Below are 26,154 nucleotides of genomic sequence, written 5' to 3' on the forward strand. Positions count from 1 at the left end.
CCAACCCCAATCCCACCCCAACCCCAATCCCAACCCCACCCCAATCCCAACCCCAATCCCACCCCAACCCCAATCCCACCCCAACCCCAATCCCACCCCAACCCCAATCCCAACCCCACCCCAATCCCACCCCAATCCCAACCCCACCCCAACCCCAACCCCAATCCCACCCCAACCCCAATCCCACCCCACCCCAATCCCAACCCCACTCCAACCCCAACCCCAATCCCACCCCAACCCCAATCCCAACCCCACCCCAATCCCACCCCAATCCCAACCCCACCCCAACCCCAACCCCAATCCCACCCCAACCCCAATCCCACCCCACCCCAATCCCAACCCCACTCCAACCCCAACCCCAATCCCACCCCAACCCCAATCCCAACCCCACTCCAACCCCAACCCCAATCCCAATCTCCATCCCACCCCAACCCCAACCCCACCCCAATCCCACCCCAACCCCAATCTCCATCCCACCCCAACCCCAATCCCAACCCCAATCCCAATCCCAACCCTAATCCCACCCCAATCCCAACCCTGATCCAAATCCCAACCCCAATCCCACCCCAATCCCACCCCAACCCCAATCCCAACCTTAATCCCACCCCAATCCCAACCCTGATCCGAATCCCAATCCCAACCCCAACCCCAATCCCACCCCAATCCCAATCCCAATCTCCATCCCACCCCAATCCCACCCCAACCCCAACTCCGATCCCAATCCCACCCCAACCCCAATCCCAACCCCAATCCCACCCCAATCCCAATCCCGCCCCACCCCAACCCCAACCCCACCCCAATCCCACCCCAACCCCAACCCCAATCTCCACCCCAACCCAACCCCACCCCAACCCCACCCCAATCCCACCCCAACCCCACCCCAATCCCAATCCCACCCCAACCCCAATCCCGACCCCACCCCAACCCCAATCTCCATCCCACCCCAACCCCACCCCACCCCAACCCCAACCCCACCCCACTCCCACCCCACTCCCGCCCCGCCCCGTCCCGGTCCGGCCGCCCCGCAGGCTGCAGTGCCGGCGCTGACCGCAGTGCGGCGCTGTGGCGCCGTTGCCGCAGGCTCGGTGCAGAGCCGTGAGTGCATCGAGGCGATCGTGCGCCTGGCGTTCGAGGAGCGGCTCTTCCTGCTGGCCGATGAGGTGCGGGGCCGCAACCACGGACCCCAGGGAGCCCCATGGGACCCACACAGCCCCATAGGACCCATACAACCCCATAGGACCCCATAGGACCAATACAACCCCATAGAAACGCATAGGACCCATAGAACCCCATAGAACCCATAGAAACCCATAGAAATGCATAGGACTCCATAGAGCCCCATAGAATCCATACAACCCCATAGAAATGCATAGAAACCCCTAGAACCCTATAGTAACACATGGAACCCCATAGAACCCCATAGAACCCACACAACCCCATAGAAACGCATAGAAACCCATACAACCCCATAGAACCCATACAACCCCATAGAAACACATAGGACCCCATAGAACCCCATAGAACCCATACAACCCCATAGAAACACATGGAACCCCATAGAACCCCATAGAACCCATAGAACCCCATAGAAACGCATGGAACCCCATAGAACCCCATAGAAACACATAGAAACACATAGAAACCCATACAACTTCATAGAACCCATACAACCCCATAGAAACCCATAGAACCCCATAGAAACACATAGAAACACATAGAACCCCATACAACCCCATACAACCCCATAGAAACACCTAGAAACCCGTAGAACCCCATAGAACCCATACAACCCCATAGAAATGCATAGGACCCCATAGAACCCTATAGAACCCATAGAACCCCATAGAAATACATAGGACTCCATAGAATCCTATAGATCCCATAGAACCCCATAGAAACCCATACAACCCCATAGAACCCCATAGAAACGCATAGAAACCCATACAACCCTATAGTAACACATAGAAACCCATAGAACCCCATAGAACCCACACAACCCCATAGAAACACATAGAAACCCATAGAACCCCATAGAAACGCATAGGACCTCATAGAACCAATACGACCCCATTGAACCAATACAACCCCATAGAAACGGATACAACCCCAGAGAACCCCATAGAACTCAGACAACCCCATAGAACCCATACAACCCCATAGAAACGCATAGAAACGCATAGGACCCCATAGAACCCATAGAACCCATACAACCCATAGAAACCCATAGAACCCCATAGAACCCCATAGAAACGGATACGACCCCATAGAACCCCATAGAACCCATACAACGCCATAGAAACGCATAGAAACCCATACAACCCCATAGAAACGGATACGACCCTATACAACCCCATAGAACCCATAGAACCCGATAGAACCCATAGAACCCCATAGAAACGGATACGACCCCATAGAACCCCATAGAAGCCATACAACCCCATAGAAATGCGTGGGACCCCATAGAACCCCATAGAACCCTATAGAAACCCATAGAAACGCATAGGACCCCATAGAACCCCATAGAACCCATAGAACCCCATAGAACCCATACAGCCTCATAGAAACACATAGAAACCCATACAACTCCATAAAACCCATACAACCCCATAGAAACACATAGGACCCCATAGAACCCCATAGAACCCATAGAACCCCATAGAACCCATAGAACCCCATGGAAACGGATACGACCCCATAGAAGCCATACAACCCCATAGAAATGCCTAGAAACCCATAGAACCCCATAGAAGCCATACAACCCCATAGAAATGCGTGGGACCCCATAGAACCCATAGAACCCATAGAACCCCATAGGAACGCATAGGACCTCATACAACCTCATAGGACCCATACAACCCCATAGAAACGCATAGGACCGCATAGAACCCCATAGAACCCATAGAACGCCATAGAACCCATAGAACCCCATAGAAATGGATATGACCCCATAGAACCCCATAGAACCCATACAACCCCATAGATACGCCTAGAAACCCATAGAACCCCATAGAATCCATACAACCCCATAGAAATGCATGGGACCCCATAGAACCCCATAGAACCCATAGAACCCCATAGAACCCTATACGAACCCATAGAAACACATAGGACCCCATAGAACCCCATAGAACCCATAGAACCCCATAGGAACGCATAGAACCCCATAGAAATGGATATGACCCCATAGAACCCCATAGAACCCATAGAACCCCATAGAACCCATACAACGCCATAGAAACGCATAGAAACCCATACAACCCCATAGAAATGGATACGACCCCATAGAACCCCATAGAAGCCATAGAACCCCATAGATACGCCTAGAAGCCCGTAGAACCCCATAGAACCCATACAACCCCATAGAAATGCGTGGGACCCCATAGAACCCCATAGAACCCTATACAAACCCATAGAAATGCATAGGACCCCATAGAACCCCATAGAACCCATAGAACCCCATAGAAACGCATAGGACCTCATACAACCTCATAGGACCCATACAACCCCATAGAGACGCATAGGACCCCATAGAACCCCATAGAACCCATAGAACCCCATAGAAACAGATACGACCCCATAGAACCCCATAGAAGCCATACAACCCCATAGAAACGCATAGGACCTCATACAACCCCATAGGACCCATACAACCCCATAGAAACGCATAGGACCCCATAGAACCCCATAGAACCCATAGAACCTCATAGAACCCATAGAAACACATAGGACCCCATACAAGCCCATATAACCCATACAACCCCATAGAAACGCATAGGGCCCCATACAAGCCCATAGAAGCCATACAACCCCATAGGAACGCATAGGACCCCATAGAACCCCATAGAGCCCATACAACCCCATAGAAATGCACAGGACCCCATAGAACCCCATAGAACCCATAGAAACCCATAGAACCCCATAGAAATGCATAGGACTCCATAGAACCCTATAGAACCCATAGAACCCCATAGAAACCCATGCAACCCAATAGAACCCGTAGAACCCCATAGAACCCATGCAAACCCATGGAAACGCATAAGACCCCATAGAATCCCATAGAAACCCATAGAACCCCATAGAACCGATAGAACCGCATAGAAATGCATAGAAACACATAGAACCCCATAGAGCCCATTCAACCCCATAGAAACGCATAGAAACCTATAGAACCCCGTAGAACCAATACGACCCCATTGAACCAATACAACCCCATAGAAACGGATACAACCCCATAGAACCCCATAGAACTCATACAACCCCATAGAAACGCATAGAAACCCATAGAACCCCATAGAACCCATAGAACCCCAAAGAAACGCATAGGACCCCATAGAACCCCATAGAACCCATAGAACCCATAGAAACCCCATAGAAATGGATACGACCCCATAGAACCCCATAGAACCTATACAACCCCATAGAAACACATAGAAACCCATAGAGCCCCATAGAAGCCATACAACCCCATAGAAATGCATAGGACCCCATAGAACCCCATAGAACCCCATAGAACCCATAGAACCCATTCAACCCCATACAATCGCATGGAAACCCATTCAACCCCATAGAACCCATAGAGCCCCATAGAAACGCATAGGACCCCATAGAACCCCATAGAACCCAGAGAACCCCATAAATCCTATATAAGCCCATAATCCCATATAACCCCACCCAGGTGTACCAGGGCAACGTGTACTGCGGGGCTGTGTGACCCCATAACCCCACAAATCCCATAAAAACCCCACAAACCCCATCCAGGTGTACCAGGACAACGTGTACAGTGGGGCTGTGTGACCCCATAACCCCATAAATCCCATATAACCCCGTAAAAACCCCATACAGGTGTACCAGGACAACGTGTACGCCGGGCTGTGTGACCCCATAACCCCACAAATCCCATATAACCCCATAAAAACCCCATCCAGGTGTACCAGGACAACGTGTACGCCGGGGCTGTGTGACCCCATAACCCCACAAATCCCATATAACCCCATAAAAACCCCATATAGGTGTACCAGGACAACGTGTACGGCGGGGCTGTGTGACCCCATAACCCCACAGATCCCATATAACCCCATAAAAACCCCATATAGGTGTACCAGGACAACGTGTACAGTGGGGCTGTGTGACCCCATAACCCCATAACCCCACAAATCCCATAAAAACCCCATACAGGTGTACCAGGACAACGTGTACAGTGGGGCTGTGTGACCCCATAACCCCATAAATCCCATAAACCCCATAAAAACCCCACAAATCCCATATAGGTGTACCAGGACAATGTGTGCGCCGGGGCTGTGTGACCCCATAACCCCACAAATCCCATATAACCCCATAAAAACCCCACAAACCCCATACAGGTGTACCAGGACAACGTGTACGCCGGGGCTGTGTGACCCCATAACCCCACAAATCCCATAAAAACCCCACAAATCCCATATAGGTGTACCAGGACAACATGTACAGTGGGGCTGTGTGACCCCATAACCCCATAAATCCCATATAACCCCATAAATCCCATATAACCCCATAAAAACCCCACAAACCCCATCCAGGTGTACCAGGACAACGTGTACGCCGGGGCTGTGTGACCCCATAACCCCATAACCCCATAAATCCCATAAAAACCCCATATAGGTGTACCAGGCCAACGTGTACGCCGGGGCTGTGTGACCCCATAACCCCACAAATCCCATATAACCCCATAAAAACCCCATCCAGGTGTACCAGGACAACGTGTGCGCCGGGGCTGTGTGACCCCATAACCCCATAACCCCACAAATCCCATAAAAACCCCACAAACCCCATCCAGGTGTACCAGGACAACGTGTACAGTGGGGCTGTGTGACCCCATAACCCCATAACCCCACAAATCCCATAAAAACCCCATACAGGTGTACCAGGACAACGTGTACGCTGAGGCTGTGTGACCCCATAACCCCACAAATCCCATAAAAACCCCACAAACCCCATCCAGGTGTACCAGGACAACGTGTACGGTGGGGCTGTGTGACCCCATAACCCCATAACCCCACAAATCCCATAAAAACCCCACAAACCCCATCCAGGTGTACCAGGACAACGTGTACAGTGGGGCTGTGTGACCCCATAACCCCATAACCCCACAAATCCCATAAAAACCCCACAAATCCCATACAGGTGTACCAGGACAACGTGTACAGTTGGGCTGTGTGACCCCATAACCCCACAAATCCCATAAAAACCCCACAAACCCCATACAGGTGTACCAGGACAACGTGTACAGTGGGGCTGTGTGACCCCATAACCCCATAACCCCACAAATCCCATAAAAACCCCACAAACCCCATCCAGGTGTACCAGGACAACGTGTACAGTGGGGCTGTGTGACCCCATAACCCCACAAATCCCATAAAAACCCCACAAACCCCATCCAGGTGTACCAGGACAACGTGTACAGTGGGGCTGTGTGACCCCATAACCCCACAAATCCCATAAAAACCCCATAAAAACCCCATATAGGTGTACCAGGACAACGTGTACAGTGGGGCTGTGTGACCCCATAACCCCATAACCCCATAAATCCCATAAAAACCCCATACAGGTGTACCAGGACAACGTGTACAGTGGGGCTGTGTGACCCCATAACCCCACAAATCCCATATAACCCCACAAATCCCATATAGGTGTACCAGGACAACGTGTACGACGGCGCCCAGTTCCACGCGTTCCGCCGGGTGCTGCAGGAGCTGGGGCCGCCCTACAGCAGCGCGGTGCAGCTGGCCTCCTTCCACTCCATCTCCAAGGGCGTCCTGGGCGAGTGAGTGTCCGACAGAACCCTATAACTGACCCTATAAGGCCCTATAAGTCACCCTACAACTGACCCCATTACTGGCCCTACAAGTCACCCTACAACTGACCCCATCGCCGGCCCTATAAATGATCCTACAACTGACCCCATTACCGGCCCTACAACTGACCCCATTGCCGGCCCTATAAGCGACCCTACAACTGACCCCATTACTGGCCCTATAAGCGACCCTACAACTGACCCTATTACTGGCCCCACAAGTCACCCTACAACTGACCCCATTGCTGGCCCTGTAAGTCACCCTACAACTGACCCTATTAAGTCCCTATAAGTGACCCTACAACTGACCCCATTACTGGCCCTATAAGTCATCCTACAACTGATCCTATAAGGCCCTACAAGTCACCCTACAACTGACACTATTAAGGCCCTATAAGTGATCCTACAACTGACCCCATTACTGGCCCTATAAGTCACCCTACAACTGACCCCATCGCCGGCCCTATAAGTGATCCTACAACTGACCCCATTATTGGCCCTATAAGTCAACTTACAACTGACCCTATTAAGGTCCTACACATACCCTACAACTGACCCTATAATGCCCTACAAGTCACCCTACAACTGACCCTATTAAGGCCCTATAAGTGATCCTACAACTGACCCCATCGCCAGTCCTATAAGTGACCCTACAACTGACCCCATCACCGGCCCTATAAGTGATCCTACAACTGACCCCATTGCCGGCCCTATAAGTGACCCTACAACTGACCCCATTACTGGCCCTATAAGTGACCCTACAACTGACCCCATTACTGGCCCTATAAGTGACCCTACAACTGACCCCATTACTGGCCCTATAAGTGACCCTACAACTGACCCCATCACCGGCCCTATAACTGATCCTACAACTGACCCCATTACCGGCCCTACAACTGACCCCATCGCCAGCACTATAAGTGACCCTACAGCTGACCCTATTACCGGCCCCACAAGTTACCCTACAACTGACCCCATTGCCAGCCCTACAAGTGATCCTACAACTGACCCCATTACTGGCCCTATAAGTCATCCTACAACTGACCCCATTACTGGCCCTGTAAGTCACCCTACAACTGACCCCATTGCCGGCCCTACAAGTCACCCTAAAACTGATCCTATGAGGCCCTAGAAGTCACCCTATAACTGACCCCATTACCGGCCCTACAAATCACCCTACAACTGATCCCATTACTGGCCCTATAAGTCACCCTACAACTGACCCTATTAAGGCCCTATAAGTGACCCTACAACTGACTCCATTGCCAGCCCTATCACTGACCCTACAACTGATCCCATTACCGGCCCTACAACTGACCCCATTGCCAGCCCTATATGTGATCCTACAACTGACCCCATTACCGGCCCTATAAGTCACTCTACAACTGACCCTATTAAGGCCCTACAAGTCACCCTACAACTGACCCCATTGCCGGCCCTATAAGTCACCCTACAACTGACCCCATTGCCGGCCCTATAAGTCACCCTACAACTGACCCCATTGCCAGCCCTACAAATACCCTACAACTGACCCTATAAGGCCCTACAAGTCACCCTGCAATGGACCCCATTGCCGGCCCTACAAGTCACCCTACAACTGACCCCATTACTGGCCCTACAAGTCACCCTACAACTGACCCCATTACTGGCCCTACAAGTCACCCTACAACTGACCCCATCGCCGGCCCTATAAATGATCCTAGAACTGACCCCATTACTGGCCCTACAAATCACCCTAGAACTGACCCCATCACCGGCCCTATAAGCGATCCTAGAAATGACCCCATCGCGGGCCCTACAGGTCACCCTATAACTGACCCCATCACCGGCCCTATAAGAAGTGATCCTAGAACTGACCCCATTACCGGCCCTACAACTGACCCTATGACTGGCCCTAGAAGTGACCCTATAACAGACCCTATTTCCGGTCCTAGAAGTGACCCTATAACTGACCCTATTAAGGCCCTAGCAGTGACCCTATAACTGACCCTATTAAGGCCCTAGCAGTGACCCTATAACTGACCCCATAGAGTCCCATAGACCCCCATAGACCCCATAGCCACCCATTTATCCCCATACCCCATAGCCCCCCCAAACCCCATAGACCCCATAGACCCCATAGACCCCCATAGGCCCCCTTAGCCCCCCATGGCCCCCCATTTATCCCCATACCCCATAGCCCCCCAAAACCCCACAGACCCCATAGATCCCATAGACCCCCATAGCCCCCCATAGACCCCATAGACCCCCATAGTGCCCCATTTATCCCCATAGCCCCCCACAGCCCCCCAAAACCCCATAGACCCCATAGACCCCATAGACCCCCATTTATCCCAATAGCCCATAGACCCCCATAACCCCCCAAAACCCCATAGACCCCATAGACCCCATAGCCCCCATTTATCCCCATACCCCATAGACCCCCATAGCCCCCCAAAACCCCATAGACCCCATAGACCCCCATAGCCCCCCATAGACCCCCGTAGTGCCCCATTTATCCCCATGCCCCATAGCCCCCCATAGCCCCCCAAAACCCCATAGACCCCATAGCTCCCCATAGACCCCCATTTATCCCCATAGACCCCATAGACCCCATAGCCCCCCATAGACCCCATAGACCCCCATAGACCCCATAGACCCCATAGACCCCATAGACCCCATAGCCCCCCATAGACCCCATAGACCCCATAGAGCCCATAGCCCTCCATTTATCCCCATACCCCATAGGCCCCCATAGAGTCTCATAGACCCCCATAGCCCCCCATAGCCCCCCATTTATCCCCATATCCCCCATAGACCCCAAAGACACCTATAGACCCCCACAGCCCCCCATAGAGCCCCATTTATCCCCATACTCCATAGCCCCCCATAGCCCCCCAAAACCCCATAGCCCCCATAGCCCCCCATTTATCCCCATAGGCCCCCATAGACACCCATAGAACCCCATTTATCCCCATGGCCCCCCATGGCCCCCCATAGCCCCCCAAAACCCCATAGATCCCCCTAGCCCCCCATAGACCCCCATAGCCCCCCATTTATCCCCATAGCCCCCATAGACCCCATAGCCCCCCAAAACCCTACAGACCCCATAGACCCCACAGACCCCATAGACCCCATAGACCCTTATAGACCCCATTTATCCCCATACCCCATAGCCCCCCATAGACCCCATAGACCCCACAGACCCCACAGACCCCACAGACCCCATAGACCCCATAAACCCCATAGACTCCATAGATCCCCATAACCCCCATTTATCCCCATACCCCATAGCCCCCCAAAACGCCATAGACCCCACAGACCCCACAAACCCCATAGACCCCATAGACCCCATAAACCCCAAAGACTCCATAGACCCCCATAGCCCCCCATAGCCCGCCATGGCCCCCCATAGCCCCCCATAGCCCCCCATTTATCCCCATACCCCCATAGACCCCCATAAGACCCAAAACCCCATAGACCCCATAGACCTCATAGACCCCCATAGCCCCCCATTTATCCCCATACCCCATAGCCCCCCATAACCCCCCAAAACCCCATAGACCCCATAGCCCCCATAAACCCCATAACCCCACAGACCCCATAGACCCCATAGCCCCCATAGACCCCATACCCCATAGCCCCCCAAAACCCCATAGCCCCCCAAAATAGACCCCATAGACCCCATAGACCCCCATTTATCCCCATAACCCCCCATAGACCCCATAGCCCCCCAAATCCCATAGACCCCCATAGCCCCTCATTTATCCCCATAGCCCCCCATAGACCCCATAGCCCCCATAGACCCCATAGACCCCATAGACCCCACAGACCCCACAGACCCCACAGACCCCACAGAGCCCATAGACCCTATAGACCCCATAGACCCCATAGCCCCCACAGACCCCATAGACCCCACAGACCCCATAGACCCCACAGACCCCATAGAACCCCATAGCCCCCCATTTATCCCCATAGCCCCCTATAGACCCCCATAGCCCCCTATAGACCCCCATAGACCCCAATTTATCCCCATACCCCATAGCCCCCCAAAACCCCATAGCCCCCCAAAATAGACCCCATAGACCCCACAGACCCCATAGACCCTATAGACCCCACAGACCCCATAGCCCCCATAGACCCCACAGACCCCATAGTCCCCACAGACCCCACAGACCCCACAGACCCCACAGCCCCCATAGCCCCCATAGACCCCATAGACCCCACAGACCCCACAGACCCCATAGGCCCCAAAACCCCACAGACCCCATAGCCCCCAAAACCCCACAGACCCCACAGACCCCACAGACCCCAAAACCCCACAGACCCCATAGCCCCCAAAACCCCACAGACCCCACAGACCCCACAGACCCCACAGACCCCATAGCCCCCACAGCCCCCACAGCCCCCACAGCCCCCAAAACCCCACAGACCCCACAGACCCCACAGCCCCCAAAACCCCACAGACCCCATAGCCCCCAAAACCCCACAGACCCCACAGACCCCACAGCCCCCAAAACCCCACAGACCCCATAGCCCCCAAAACCCCACAGACCCCACAGACCCCACAGACCCCACAGACCCCATAGACCCCACAGACCCCACAGACCCCATAGCCCCCATAGACCCCACAGACCCTATAGACCCCACAGACCCCATAGCCCCCATAGACCCCACAGACCCCATAGACCCCACAGACCCCACAGACCCCACAGACCCCATAGCCCCCATAGACCCCACAGACCCCATAGCCCCCATAGACCCCAGAGCCCCCATAGACCCCACAGACCCCACAGACCCCACAGACCCCATAGACCCCATAGCCCCCATAGACCCCATAGACCCCATAGCCCCCACAGACCCCATAGACCCCATAACCCCACAGCCCCCACAGACCCCACAGACCCCACAGACCCCATAACCCCATAGACCCCACAGACCCCATACCCCCATAGACCCCATAGACCCCATAGACCCCACAGACCCCATAACCCCATAGACCCCATAACCCCACAGACCCCACAGACCCCACAGACCCCACAGACCCCATAGCCCCCATAGACCCCAGAGCCCCCATAGACCCCACAGCCCCCAAAACCCCACAGACCCCACAGACCCCACAGACCCCATAGACCCCATAACCCCACAGACCCCATAGCCCCCATAGACCCCACAGACCCCACAGACCCCATAGCCCCCACAGACCCCACAGACCCCACAGCCCCCACAGACCCCATAGACCCCACAGACCCCACAGACCCCATAACCCCACAGACCCCACAGACCCCACAGCCCCCATAGACCCCATAACCCCACAGACCCCATAGACCCCACAGACCCCACAGACCCCATAACCCCACAGCCCCCCCAGACCCCCACCTCCCCCCCAGGTGCGGGTTCCGCGCGGGGTTCATGGAGGTGCTGAACGTGGCGCCGGCGGTGCTGGCGCAGCTGCACAAGATGGCGGCCGTGCGGCTGTGCCCCCCGGTCCTGGGCCAGGTGCTGCTCAGCGCCGCGCTCTGCGCCCCGCAGCCCGGGGAGCCTTCCTACGGAACATACATGCAGGTGGGACGCGGGGGGCAGGGGGCTGCGGGGGCTGTGGGGGCAATGGGGGCATTGGGGGCATTGGGGGCAATGGGGGCAATGGGGGCATTGGGGGCAATGGGGGCAATGGGGGCATTGGGGGCAATGGGGGCAATGGGGGCATTGGGGGCAATGGGGCATTGGGGGCATTGGGGGCAATGGGGGCAATGGGGGCATTGGGGGCATTGGGGGCAATGGGGGCATTGGGGGCATTGGGGGCATTGGGGGCATTGGGGGCAATGGGGGCATTGGGGGCAATGGGGACAATGGGGGCATTGGGGGCATTGGGGGCAGTGGGGGCAATGGGGACATTGGGGGCAGTGGGGGCATTGGGGGCATTGGGGGCAATGGGGACATTGGGGGCATTGGGGGCATTGGGGGCAATGGGGACATTGGGGGCAGTGGGGGCATTGGGGGCATTGGGGGCATTGGGGGCAATGGGGGCATTGGGGGCAATGGGGACAATGGGGGCATTGGGGGCATTGGGGGCAATGGGGACATTGGGGGCAGTGGGGGCATTGGGGGCATTGGGGGCATTGGGGGCAATGGGGGCAGTGGGGGCATTGGGGGCAATGGGGGCAATGGGGGCATTGGGGGCAATGGGGGCAATGGGGGCAATGGGGGCAATGGGGGCATTGGGGGCATTGGGGGCAATGGGGGCATTGGGGGCAGTGGGGGCATTGGGGGCAGTGGGGGCAATGGGGACATTGGGGGCAGTGGGGGCATTGGGGGCATTGGGGGCAATGGGGACATTGGGGGCATTGGGGGCATTGGGGGCAGTGGGGGCAATGGGGACATTGGGGGCAGTGGGGGCATTGGGGGCATTGGGGGCAATGGGGACATTGGGGGCATTGGGGGCATTGGGGGCAATGGGGACATTGGGGGCAGTGGGGGCATTGGGGGCATTGGGGGCATTGGGGGCAATGGGGGCATTGGGGGCAATGGGGACAATGGGGGCATTGGGGGCATTGGGGGCAATGGGGACATTGGGGGCAGTGGGGGCATTGGGGGCATTGGGGGCATTGGGGGCAATGGGGGCAGTGGGGGCATTGGGGGCAATGGGGGCAATGGGGGCATTGGGGGCAATGGGGGCAATGGGGGCATTGGGGGCAATGGGGACAATGGGGGCATTGGGGGCATTGGGGGCAATGGGGACATTGGGGGCAGTGGGGGCATTGGGGGCATTGGGGGCATTGGGGGCAATGGGGGCAGTGGGGGCATTGGGGGCAATGGGGGCAATGGGGGCATTGGGGGCAATGGGGGCAATGGGGGCAATGGGGGCAATGGGGGCATTGGGGGCATTGGGGGCAATGGGGGCATTGGGGGCAGTGGGGGCATTGGGGGCAATGGGGGCAATGGGGGCATTGGGGGCAATGGGGGCATTGGGGGCAATGGGGGCAATGGGGGCATTGGGGGCAATGGGGGCATTGGGGGCATTGGGGGCATTGGGGGCAATGGGGGCATTGGGGGCATTGGGGGCATTGGGGGCATTGGGGGCAATGGGGGCATTGGGGGCATTGGGGGCATTGGGGGCATTGGGGGCAATGTATCATTAGGGTCAATGGGGGCTGTGGGGGCAGTGGGGGCTGTGGGGGCATTGGGGGCATTGGGGGCAATGGGGGCAATGGGGGCAGTGGGGGCATTGGGGGCAATGGGGGCAATGGGGGCAATGGGGGCAGTGGGGGCATTGGGGGCATTGGGTGCAATGGGGGTGATGGGGTCAATGGGGACAATGAGGGCAATGGGGGCAATGGGGGCATTGGGGGCATTGGGGGCAATGGGGGCAATGGGGGCATTGGGGGCATTGGGGGCAATGGGGGCAATGGGGGCATTGGGGGCAATGGGGGCAATGGGGGCAGTGGGGGCATTGGGGGCATTGGGTGCAATGGGGGTGATGGGGTCAATGGGGACAATGAGGGCAATGGGGGCAATGGGGGCATTGGGGGCAATGGGGCATTGGGGGCAATGTATCATTAGGGTCAGTGGGGGCAGTGGGGGCAATGGGGGCATTGGGGTCAATGGGGGCATTGGGGGCAATGGGGGCAATGGGGGCATTGGGGGCAATGGGGGCATTGGGGGCAATGGGGGCATTGGGGACAATGGGGGCATTGGGGGTAATGGGGGCCGTGGGGTCAATGGGGGCATTGGAGGCAATGGGGTGTATGGGGTCATTGGGGTCAATGGGGTCAGTAGGGATATGGGGGCATTGGGGATAATGGGGGCATTGGGGGCATTGGGGGAAATGGGGTCAATGGCAGCAATGGGGGCAATGGGGGCAATGGAAGCATTGGAGTCAATGGGGTCATTGGGGGCAATGGGGGCATTGGGGGTATTGGGGGTATTGGGAGCAATGGGGGTAATGGGGGCAATGGGGGCATTGGGGGCAATGGGGTCATTGGGGGCAATGGGGGCATTGGGGGCAATGGGGTCATTGGGGGCAATGGGGGCATTGGGGGCAATGGGGGCATTGGGGGCATTGGGGGCAATGGGGGCAATGGGGGCATTGGGGGCAATGGGGGCATTGGGGGCATTGGGGTCAATGGGGCTATGGGGTCAATGGGGGCAATGGCGTCAATGGGGGCTATGGGGTCAATGGGGGCAATGGGGGCATTGGGGGCAATGGGGGCAATGGAGGCAATGGGGGCAATGGGGGCAATGGGGCGTATGGGGTCATTGGGGGCAGTGGGGTGAATCGGTCAATGGGGGCAATGGGATCATTGGGGGCAATGAGGCTCAATGGAGTATATGGGGTCATTGGGTTCAATGGGGGCATTGGGGGCAATGGGGGCAATGGGGCGTATGGGGTCATTGGGGTCATTGGGGTCAATGGGGTCAGTGGGGTCTTTGGGGTTAGCAGGGTCTGTGGCGTCAGTGCGGGCAATGGGGGCAAGGGGGTCATTGGGGTGTATGGGATCAATGGGGTCTGTGGGGTCAGTAAGGTCAATGGGATCCATGGGGTCAATGGGGTCGGTGCAGCCTATGGGGTCCATTGGGATCAGTGGGGTCTATGGGGTCAATAAGGTCAATGGGATCTATGGGTTCTATGGGGTCGGTACAGCCTATGGGGTCTGTTGGGATCAATGGGGTCTATGGGGTCAATAAGGTCAATGGGATCAGTGGGGTCAATGGGGTCGGTGCAGCCTATGGGGTCAACTGGGATCAACGGGGTCAATGGGGTCAATAAGGTCAATGGGATCAATGGGGTCTGTGGGGTCGGTGCAGCCTATGGGGTCAACTGGGATCAACGGGGTCTGTGGGGTCAATAAGGTCAATGGGATCAATGGGGTCTGTGGGGTCGGTGCAGCCTATGGGGTCCATTGGGATCAATGGGGTCAATAAGGTCAATGGGATCTATGGGTTCTATGGGGTCGGTACAGCGTATGGGATCTGTTGGGATCAATGGGGTCTATGGGGTCGGTGCAGCCTATGGGGTCAACTGGGATCAACGGGGTCTGTGGGGTCAATAAGGTCAATGGGATCCATGGGGTCTGTGGGGTCAGTGCAGCCTATGGGGTCAACTGGGATCAACGGGGTCTGTGGGGTCAATAAGGTCAATGGGATCAATGGGGTCTATGGGATCGGTGCAGCCTATGGGGTCCATTGGGATCAGTGGGGTCTGTGGGGTCACTGCAGCCTATGGGGTCAACTGGAATCAACGGGGTCTGTGGGGTCAATAAGGTCAATGGGATCAATGGGGTCTATGGGGTCACTGCAGCCTATGGGGTCCATTGGGATCAATGGGGTCTATGGGGTCAATAAGGTTAATGGGATCAATGGGGTCTGTGGGGTCAGTGCAGCCTATGGGGTCAACTGGAATCAATGGGGTCTGTGGGGTCAATAAGGTCAATGGGATCAATGGGGTCTATGGGGTCGGTGCAGCCTATGGGGTCTGTTGGGATCAATGGGGTCTATGGGGTCGGTGCAGCCTATGGGATGCACGGCGCTATTGGGGTGAACGGGGCGGGCGTAGCCAATGGGACGAGGCATTCCGCCCCACGTGACCCGCAGGAGCGCAACGCGGTGCTGCAGTCGCTGTCGGAGCGGGCGGCGCTGCTGTGGCGGGCGCTGAACGGGACGGCCGGCATCGAGTGCCAGCCAATCAGAGGCGCCATGTACGCCTTCCCGCGCATCCGCATTCCGGAACGGGCGGTCGAAGCCGCGAAGGTACCGGGGGGGGGGGGGGGGGCGGAAGTGGGGGGGGGGGGGGGTTATGGGGTTATTATGGGATGTGTGGGGTTATTATGGGATGTGTGGGGTTCTATGGGGTTTATGGGGTTATTATGGGATGTGTGGGGTTCTATAGGGTTATTATGGGATTTATGGGATTTATGGGGTTATTATGGGGTTCCATGGGGTTCTATGGGATTTATGGGGTTCTATGGGATTTATGGGATTTATGGGGTTCTATGGGATTTATGGGATTTATGGGGTTATTATGGGATTCTATGGGGTTCTATGGGGTTTTATGGGGTTCTATGGGGTTATTATGGGATGTGTGGGGTTCTATGGGGTTCTGTGGGGTTCTATGGGATTTATGGTGTTCTATAGGGTTCTATGGGATTTATGGGGTTTATGGGATTTATGGGGTTATTATGGGGTTCTATGGGGTTCTATGGGATTTATGGGGTTCTATGGGGTTTTATGGGGTTCTATGGGGTTATTATGGGATGTGTGGGGTTTTATGGGGTTATTATGGGATGTGTGGGGTTCTATGGGGTTCTGTGGGGTTCTATGGGATTTATGGGGTTTTGTGGGGTTCTATGGGGTTCTATGGGGTTCTATGGGGTTATTATGGGATGTGTTGGGTTCTCTGGGGTTATTATGGGATTTATGGGGTTCTATGGAATTCTATGGGGTTATTATGGGATTTATGGGGTTTTATGGGGTTACTATGGGGTTATTATGGGATTTATGGGTTCTATGGGGTTCTATGGGATTTATGGGGTTCTATGGGGTTTTATGGGGTTCTATGGGGTTATTATGGGATGTGTGGGGTTCTCTGGGGTTGTTATGGGATTTTTGGGGTTCTATGGAATTCTATGGAATTCTATGGGGTTATTATGGGATTTATGGGGTTTTATGGGGTTACTATGGGGTTATTATGGGATTTATGGGTTCTCTGGGGTTATTATGGGATTTATGGGGTTCTATGGAATTCTATGGGGTTCTATGGGGTTATTATGGGATTTATGGGGTTTTATGGGGTTCTATGGGGCTATTGTGGGATTTATGGGGTTTTATGGGATGTGTGGGGTTCTATGGGGTTATTATGGGATGTATGGGGTTTTACGGGGTTCTATGGGGCTATTATGGGATGTGTGGGGTTTCATGGGGTTATTATGGGATGTGTGGGGTTCTATGGGGTTCTATGGGGTTATTAAGGCTTGTATGCGGTTATTATAGGATCTGTGGGGTTTTATGGGGTTTTATGGGGTTTTATGGGGTTGTTATGGGGTGTGTGGGGTTCTACGAAGTTATATGGGATTATTATAGGGTGTAGGGGGTTCTATGGGATGTATGGGTTGTATGGGTTATTATGGGGTTCTATGGGTTCTATGGGATTCTATGGGTTCTATGGGGTTATATGGGTTCTATGGGTTTCTATGGGGTTCTATGGGTTTTATGGGATTATATGGGTTCTATGGGGTTATTATAGGGTTCTATGGGGTTCTATGGGGTTATGGGGTTCTATGGGGTTATGGGGTTCTATGGGGTTCTATGGGTTCAATGGGATTATATGGGTTCTATGGGTTCTATGGGGTTCTATGGGGTTATGGGGTCATATGGGGTTCTATGGGGTCATATGGGGTTCTATGGGGTTCTATGGGGTCATATGGGGTTCTATGGGTTCTATGGGGTTCTATGGGGTCATATGGGGTAATATGGGGTTCTATGGGGTCATATGGGGTTTCTATGGGGTTATATGGGGTCATATGGGGTTCTATGGGTTCTATGGGGTTCTATGGGGTCATATGGGGTTTCTATGGGGTTCTATGGGGTTCTATGGGGTCATATGGGGTTCTATGGGTTCTATGGGGTTCTATGGGGTCATATGGGGTAATATGGGGTTCTATGGGGTCATATGGGGTTTCTATGGGGTTATATGGGGTCATATGGGGTTCTATGGGTTCTATGGGGTTCTATGGGGTCATATGGGGTTTCTATGGGGTTCTATGGGGTTATATGGGGTCATATGGGGTAATATGGGGTTCTATGGGGTCATATGGGGTTCTATGGGTTCTATGGGGTATACAGTGTTATATGGGGGCATATGGGTTATATGGGGTTATATGGGGTTCTGTGGGGTTCTATGGGATTTATGTAATTCTATGGGGTTATTATGGGATGTGTGGGGTTCTATGGATTATTATGGGATGTATGGGGTTATTATGGGATGTGTGGGGTTTTATGGGGTTATTATGGGATTCTATGGGGTTCTATGGGATTCTATGGGGTTCTATGGGATTTATGGGGTTTTATGGGGTTCTATGGGGTTATTATGGGATTTAAGGGATTCTATGTTGTTCTATGGGATTTATGAGGTTCTATGGGGTTATTATGGGATGTACGGGGTTTTATGGGGTTCAATGGGGCTATTATGGGATTTATGGGGTTATTATGGGATGTGTGGGGTTCTATGGGGTTCTGTGGGGTTCAATGGGATTTATGGGGTTTTATGGGATAATTATAGGATTTATGGCGTTCTATGGGGCTTTATGGGGTTTTATGGGGTTATTATGGGATTTATGGGTTTTTATGGGATTCTATGGGGTTCTATGGGATTTATGGGGTTCTATGGGGTTCTATGGGTTCTATGGGGTTCTATAGGGTTTATGGGGTTCTATGGGGCTATTATGGGATTTATGGGGTTTTATGGGATGTGTGGGGTTCTATGGGGTTATTATGGGATGTGTGGGGTTTTATGGGGTTCTATGGGATCTGTGGGGTTCTATGGGGTTCTATGGGATTTATGGGGTTCTATGGGATTTATGGGGTTCTATGGGGTTCTGTGGGGTTCTATGGGATGTGTGGGGTTCTATGGGGTTATTATGGGATGTGACGGGTTATACGGGGTTGGGTTATATAGGGTGGAGTATGGGGTGGGTTATACGGGGTGGGATTCTATGGGGTGGGATTCTATGGGGTTTGGTTATATGGGGTGGGGTGTGGGTGGGTTATATGGGGTGGGATATGGGGTCGGGTTCATATGGGGTGGGATATGGGGTTATATGGGGTGAGGGCTGTATGGGGTGTGGGATTAGGGGTAGGGATGGGGGCATCTATGGGGTGGGGGGGGACATCTATGGGGTGGGGGCTGATTTCTATGGGGTGGGAGGTGATTCCTATGGGGTGGGAGCCGATTCCTATGGGGTCGGAGCTGAATTCTATGGGGTGAGAACCGATTCCTATGGGGTGGGAGCCGATTCCTGTGGGGTGGGGCCGATTCCTATGGGGTCGGAGCCGATTTCTATGGGGTCGGAGCCGATTCCTATGGGGTGGGGCCGATTCCTATGGGGTCGGAGCCGATTCCTATGGGGTGGGAGCCGATTTTATGGGGTCGGAGCCGATTCCTATGGGGTGGGGCCGATTCCTATGGGGTGGGGCCGATTTCTATGGGGTGGGGCCGATTCCTGTGGGGTGGCGCCGATTTCTATGGGGTGGGGCCGATTTCTATGGGGTGGGGCCGATTCCTATGGGGTGGGAGCCGAATTCTATGGGGTGGGGGCGGATTCCTGTGGGGTGGCGCCGATTCCTATGGGGTGGGGCCGATTCCTATGGGGTGGGGCCGATTCCTATGGGGTCAGAGCCGATTCCTATGGGGTGGGGCCGATTCCTATGGGGTGGCGCCGATTCCTATGGGGTCAGAGCCGATTCCTATGGGGTGGGGCCGATTCCTATGGGGTGGAGGTGATTCCTATGGGGTGGCGCCGATTCCTATGGGGTGGCGCCGATTCCTATGGGGTGGCGCCGATCTGTGCGCGCTGCCCACAGGCGCTGGGCCTGGAGGCCGATGAGTTTTTCTGCCGCCGCCTCCTGGAGCAGACCGGCATCTGCGTCGTGCCGGGCAGCGGATTTGGGCAGCAGCGCGGCAGCTTCCACTTCCGGTGGGGACAGCGGGGACCTGGGGGTGGGCGGTGGGGGGAAGGGGGGCAGTGGGGGCAATGGGGGCAATGGGGGCATTGGGGGCAATGGGGGCAATGGGGACAATGGGGGAAATGGGGGCAGTGGGGGCAATGGGGGCATTGGGGGCATTGGGGGCAATGGGGTCAGTGGGGGCAATGGGGGCATTGGGGGTATTGGAGGTATTGGGGGCAGTGGGGGCATTGGGGGCAATGGGGGCAATGGGGCCATTGGGGTCAAGGTGATGAATGAGGGCAATGGGGTGAGTGGGGGCAATGGGGGCAATGGGGGCATTGGGGGCATTGGGGGCAATGGGGGAAAGGGGGGCAATGGGGGCATTGGGGGCAATGGGGGCATTGGGGTCAGCGGGGGCATTGGGGGCAATGGGGGCAATGGGGACATTGGGGGCATTGAGGGATATGGGGGCAATGGGGACATGGGGTCAATGGGGACTTTGGGGATAATGGGGACAATGGGGGCAATGGGTGCAATGGGGGCCATTGGGGACAATGGGGGTAATGGGGGCATTGGGGTCATGGGGGTCAGTGGCAGCAATGGGGTCATTGGGGTCAATGGGATCAATGAGGGCAATACGGTCAGTGGGGGCAATGGTTGCATTGGGGTCAATGGGGGCAATGGAGGTCAATGGGGGCAGTGGGGGAAAGGGGGGCATTGGGGACATTGGGGGCATTGGGGGCATTGGGGGCAATGGGGGCAATGGGGGCAATGGGGGGAAGGGGGAATTGGGGGAATTGGGGCAATGGGGTCAATGAGGGCAATGGGGTCAATGGGGCCAATGGGGTCAATGGGGGCCATGAGGGCAATGGGGGGGAAGGGGATCATTGGGGGCATTGGGGTCAATGGGGTCCATGGGGACATTGGGGTCAGTGGGGACATGGGGGTGGATAAGGGGGGAATGGGGGCATTGGGGTCACTGTGCTGCTTGGGGACATTGCCCTCATTGTCCCCAATGACCCCAAAGGCCCCATTGACCCCAATGGCCCCATCAACCCCAGTGCCTCCATCGTCCCCATTGCCCCCATTGACCCCATTGTCCCCAATGACCCCAATGACCCCAATGACCCCAATGACCCCATTGCCCCCAAAGGCCCCATCATCCCCAGTGCCTCCATTGCCCCCATTGATCCCATTGACCCCAATGCCCCCATTGACCCCATTGCCCCCATTGCCCCCAATGCCCCCATTGCCCCCAATGCCCCCAATGCCCCCATTGCCCCCATTTCCCCCAATGCCCCCATTGACCCCATTGACCCCATTGTCCCCATTACCCCCATTGCCCCCACTGCCCCCATTGCCCCCATTGACCCCATTGACCCCATTGCCCCCATTGCCCCCACTGCCCCCATTGCCCCCATTGACCCCATTGCCCCCATTGACCCCACTGCCCCCATTGCCCCCATTGCCCCCGTTGCCCCCATTGCCCCCGCTGACCCCGCTGACCCCGCTGACCCCGCTGCCCCCCAGGATGACCATCCTGCCCCCCATGGACCGCCTGCAGCGGATGGTTCAGACCATCTGTGATTTTTACACCGCCTTCGTCCGCGAGTTCTCTGATGGACCCACAGCCGCCCCATAGCCGCCCCATAGCCGCCCCATAACAGCCCCATAACAGCCCCATAACAGCCCCATAGTGACCCCACTGCTGCCTCATAGCAGCCCCACAAGGACCCCACATCCCACACAGTGCCCCACATCCCCCCACATCCCATACAGTGCCCCACATCCCCTATAGTGCCCCACATCCCCCACAGTGCCCCACATCCCCCACAGTGCCCCACATCCCACAGTGCCCCACATCCCCCCCCACACCCCATATAGTGCCCCACATCCCCCACAGTGCCCCACACCCCACACAGTGCCCCACATCCCACACAGTGCCCCACATCCCACAGTGCCCCACATCCCCCCCCACACCCCACACAGTGCCCCACATCCCACAGTGCCCCACATCCTACACAGTGCCCCACATCCCCCCCAGTGCCCCACATCCCCCCAGTGCCCCACACCCCACACAATGCCCCACATCCCACGCAGTGCCCCACATCCCCTGCAGTGCCCCACATCCCCACACAGTGCCCCACATCCCCCCCAGTGCCCCACATCCCACAGTGCCCCACATCCCACAGTGCCCCACATCCCCCCCAGTGCCCCACACCCCACACAGTGCCCCACATCCCACACAGTGCCCCACACCCCACACAGTGCCCCACATCCCATACAGTGCCCCACACAGTGCCCCACATCCCCCCCAGTGCCCCACATCCCCACACAGTGCCCCACATCCCACAGTGCCCCACATCCCACACAGTGCCCCACATCCCCCACAGTGCCCCACATCCCCACACAGTGCCCCACATCCCACAGTGCCCCACATCCCATACAGTGCCCCACATCCCACAGTGCCCCACATCCCACACAGTGCCCCACATCCCCCCCAGTGCCCCACATCCCCCACAGTGCCCCACACCCCACACAGTGCCCCACATCCCACACAGTGCCCCACATCCCATACAGTGCCCCACACCCCACACAGTGCCCCACATCCCCCCCACACCCCATATAGTGCCCCACATCCCACAGTGCCCCACATCCCATACAGTGCCCCACATCCCACAGTGCCCCACATCCCACACAGTGCCCCACACCCCACACAGTGCCCCACATCCCACAGTGCCCCACATCCCACACAGTGCCCCACACCCCACACAGTGCCCCACATCCCACAGTGCCCCACATCCCATACAGTGCCCCACATCCCCCCCAGTGCCCCACACCCCACACAGTGCCCCACATCCCACACAGTGCCCCACACCCCACACAGTGCCCCACATCCCACAGTGCCCCACATCCCACACAGTGCCCCACATCCCACAGTGCCCCACATCCCCCACAGTGCCCCACACCCCACACAGTGCCCCACATCCCCCCCAGTGCCCCACATCCCACAGTGCCCCACATCCCCCCACACCCCACACAGTGCCCCACATCCCACAATGCCCCACACTCCACACAGTGCCCCACATCCCCCACAGTGCCCCACATCCCCCACAGTGCCCCACATCCCCCCCGCTGCTCTGAGCGCCGCCGGCCCCCCGACATCCCATAATAAACACCGCAGATGTGAATGTCCCACAGCGTCTTCTGTGTGTGCGCAGCCCGCGATGCCCCACATCCCATAATATCCCACAGGGGGTGGGGATGGATATGGGGATGGAGCCCCATTGATCCCATAGATCCCCATAGAGCCCCATTCATCCCATAGAGCCCCATAGATCCCATAGATCCTATAGAGCCCCATAGATCCCATAGATCCCATAGAGCCCCATAGTCCCATAGAGCCCCATAGAGCCCCATTCATCCCATAGAGCCCCATAGAGCCCCATTCATCCCATAGAGCCTTATTGATCCCATAGAACCCATTGATCCCATAGGGCCCCGTAGAGCCCATAGAGCTCCATAGATCCCATTGATCCCATAGAGCCCCATTGATCCCATAGAGCCCCATAGAACCCCATAGATTCCATAGATCCCATAGAGACCATAGAGCCCCATAGAGCCCCATTGATCCCATAGATCCCATAGAGCCCATAGAGCCCCATTGATCCCATAGATCCCGTAGAGCCCCATAGAGCCCCATAGAGCCCCATAGAGTCCCATAGAGCCCCATAGATTCCATAGATCCCATAGAGCCCATAGAGCCCCATTGATCCCATAGAGCCCCATAGATCCCATAGAGCCCCATAGATCCCATAGAGGCCATTGATCCCATAGAGGCCCATTGATCCCATGGAGCCCCGTTGATCCCATAAAGTTCTGTAGAGCCCCGTAGAACACATGGAGCCCCATAGAGCATCATTGATCCCATAGAGCCCCATAGATCCCATAGAGCCCCATTGATCCCATAGAGCCCATAGAGCCCCATAGATCCCATAGAGCCCCATTGATCCCATAGAGCCCATAGAGCCCCATTGACCCCATAGAGCCCCATAGATCCCATAGAGCCCCATTGATCCCATTGATCCCATAGAGCCCCATAGATCCCATAGATCCCATAGAGCCCCATAGATCCCATAGAGCCCCATTGATCCCATAGAGCCCATAGAGCCCCATAGATCCCATAGATCCCATAGAGCCCCATAGAGCCCATAGAGCCCCATTGATCCCATAGAGCCCATAGAGCCCCATAGAGCACATGGAGCCCCATAGAGCCCCATAGAACCCCATATATCCTCATAGATCCCATAGAACCCTATTGATCCCATGGAACCCCACTGATCATATAGAGCCCCACTGATCCCATAGAGCCCCATAGAGCCCCACTGATCCCATAGAGCCCCATATAGCCCCATAGATCCCATAGTGCCCCATAGATCCCATACAGCCCCATTGATCCCATAGTGCCCCATAGAACCCCATTGATCCCATAGATCCCATTGATCCCGTAGATCCCATAGAGCCCATAGAGCCCCATTGATCCCATAGAGCCCCATTGATCCCATAGATCCCATAGAGCCCCATAGATCCCACAGAGCCCCATAGATCCCATAAAACCCCACTGATCCCATAGAGCCCCACTGTTCCCATAGAGCCCCATAGAGCCCCATAGAGCATCATTGATCCCATAGAGCCCCATAGAGCCCCATTGATCCCATAGAGCCCCACAGAACCCCATAGAGCCCCAGAGAGCCCCAGGGAGCCCCATTGATCCCATAGAGCCCCATAGAACCCCATAGAGTCCCATTGATCCCACAGACACCATAGAGACCCCCACTGACCCTATAGAGCCCCATAGAGCCCCATAGACCCCATAGAGCCCATTGACCCCATAGAGCCCCATTGATCCCATTGACCCCATAGACCAAAGTTACACCGCAGATCCCAGTCACCACACGGACCCCATTGACCCCAATGACCCCCCCCCTCCGTGGGTCCCCACTCGTGTTCCCCCACCCCCTCCATGTGGTTCCCCCCCCCTTCCGTGGGTCTCCCTTCCCTTCCCCCCCCCGTGGGTCCCACTCGTGCCCCCCCCCTCCATTGATCCTCCCCCTTTCCTCCCCTCCTGGGTCCCCACTCGTGACCCCCCCGCTTCCGTGGGTCGCCCCCCAACCCCCCTCCTCCACAGCTCTGCCCTCCCTCCCCCCCCTCCGTGGGTCCCCACTCGTGTTCCCCCACCCCCACCATGTGGTTCCCCCCCCTTCCGAGGGTCTCCCTTCCCTTCCCCCCCCCGTGGGTCCCCACTCGTGCCCCCCCCGCTTCCGTGGGTCCCCCCCCAACCTCCCTCCTCCACGGCTTTGCCCTCCATTCCCCCCCTCCGTGGGTCCCCACTGGTGCCCCCCCCCACCCGTGGGACTCCCCCCTGTCCCCCCCCTTTCCTCCCCATCTGTGGGTCCCCACTCGTGACCCCCCCCACCGTGTGTCCCCCCATCTTTCCCTCCCCCTCCACCGTGGGCCCCCACTCGTGCCCCCCCCGCTTCTGTGGGTCCCCCCCCCAACCCTCCTCCTCCACGGCTCTGCCCTCCCTCCCTCCCCCTCCGTGGGTCCCCACTGGTGCCCCCCCCACCCGTGGGACTCCCCCCTGTCCCCCCCCTTTCCTCCCCACCCGTGGGCCCCCACTCGTGCCC

At 56.5% G+C, this 26,154-nt stretch overlaps 1 protein-coding gene across 2 annotated transcripts in view; it reads left to right on the forward strand.

Moving 5' to 3' along the window:
* Positions 1 to 22,356, forward strand: part of GPT (glutamic--pyruvic transaminase) — a 45,270-nt gene extending 22,914 nt beyond the window's left edge. Inside the window, exons 7-12 of one of the 2 annotated variants that reach the window (XM_090138177.1) lie at positions 1,081 to 1,160; positions 6,666 to 6,799; positions 12,199 to 12,373; positions 16,400 to 16,555; positions 20,384 to 20,496; positions 21,998 to 22,356. In XM_090138177.1, the coding sequence (XP_089994303.1) occupies positions 1,081 to 1,160; positions 6,666 to 6,799; positions 12,199 to 12,373; positions 16,400 to 16,555; positions 20,384 to 20,496; positions 21,998 to 22,109 (770 nt within the window). In that variant the 3' untranslated portion in view covers positions 22,110 to 22,356. The remainder of the gene's footprint in view (positions 1 to 1,080; positions 1,161 to 6,665; positions 6,800 to 12,198; positions 12,374 to 16,399; positions 16,556 to 20,383; positions 20,497 to 21,997) is intronic. The other variant, XM_090138178.1, reaches the window with a different exon arrangement.
* The last annotated feature ends 3,798 nt before the right edge of the window (positions 22,357 to 26,154 follow it).

The sequence above is a fragment of the Phasianus colchicus genome, chromosome 3, assembly GCF_987193195.1.
Source record: "Phasianus colchicus chromosome 3, bPhaCol1.hap1.1, whole genome shotgun sequence".
Classification (NCBI taxonomy): Eukaryota; Metazoa; Chordata; class Aves; order Galliformes; family Phasianidae; genus Phasianus; species Phasianus colchicus.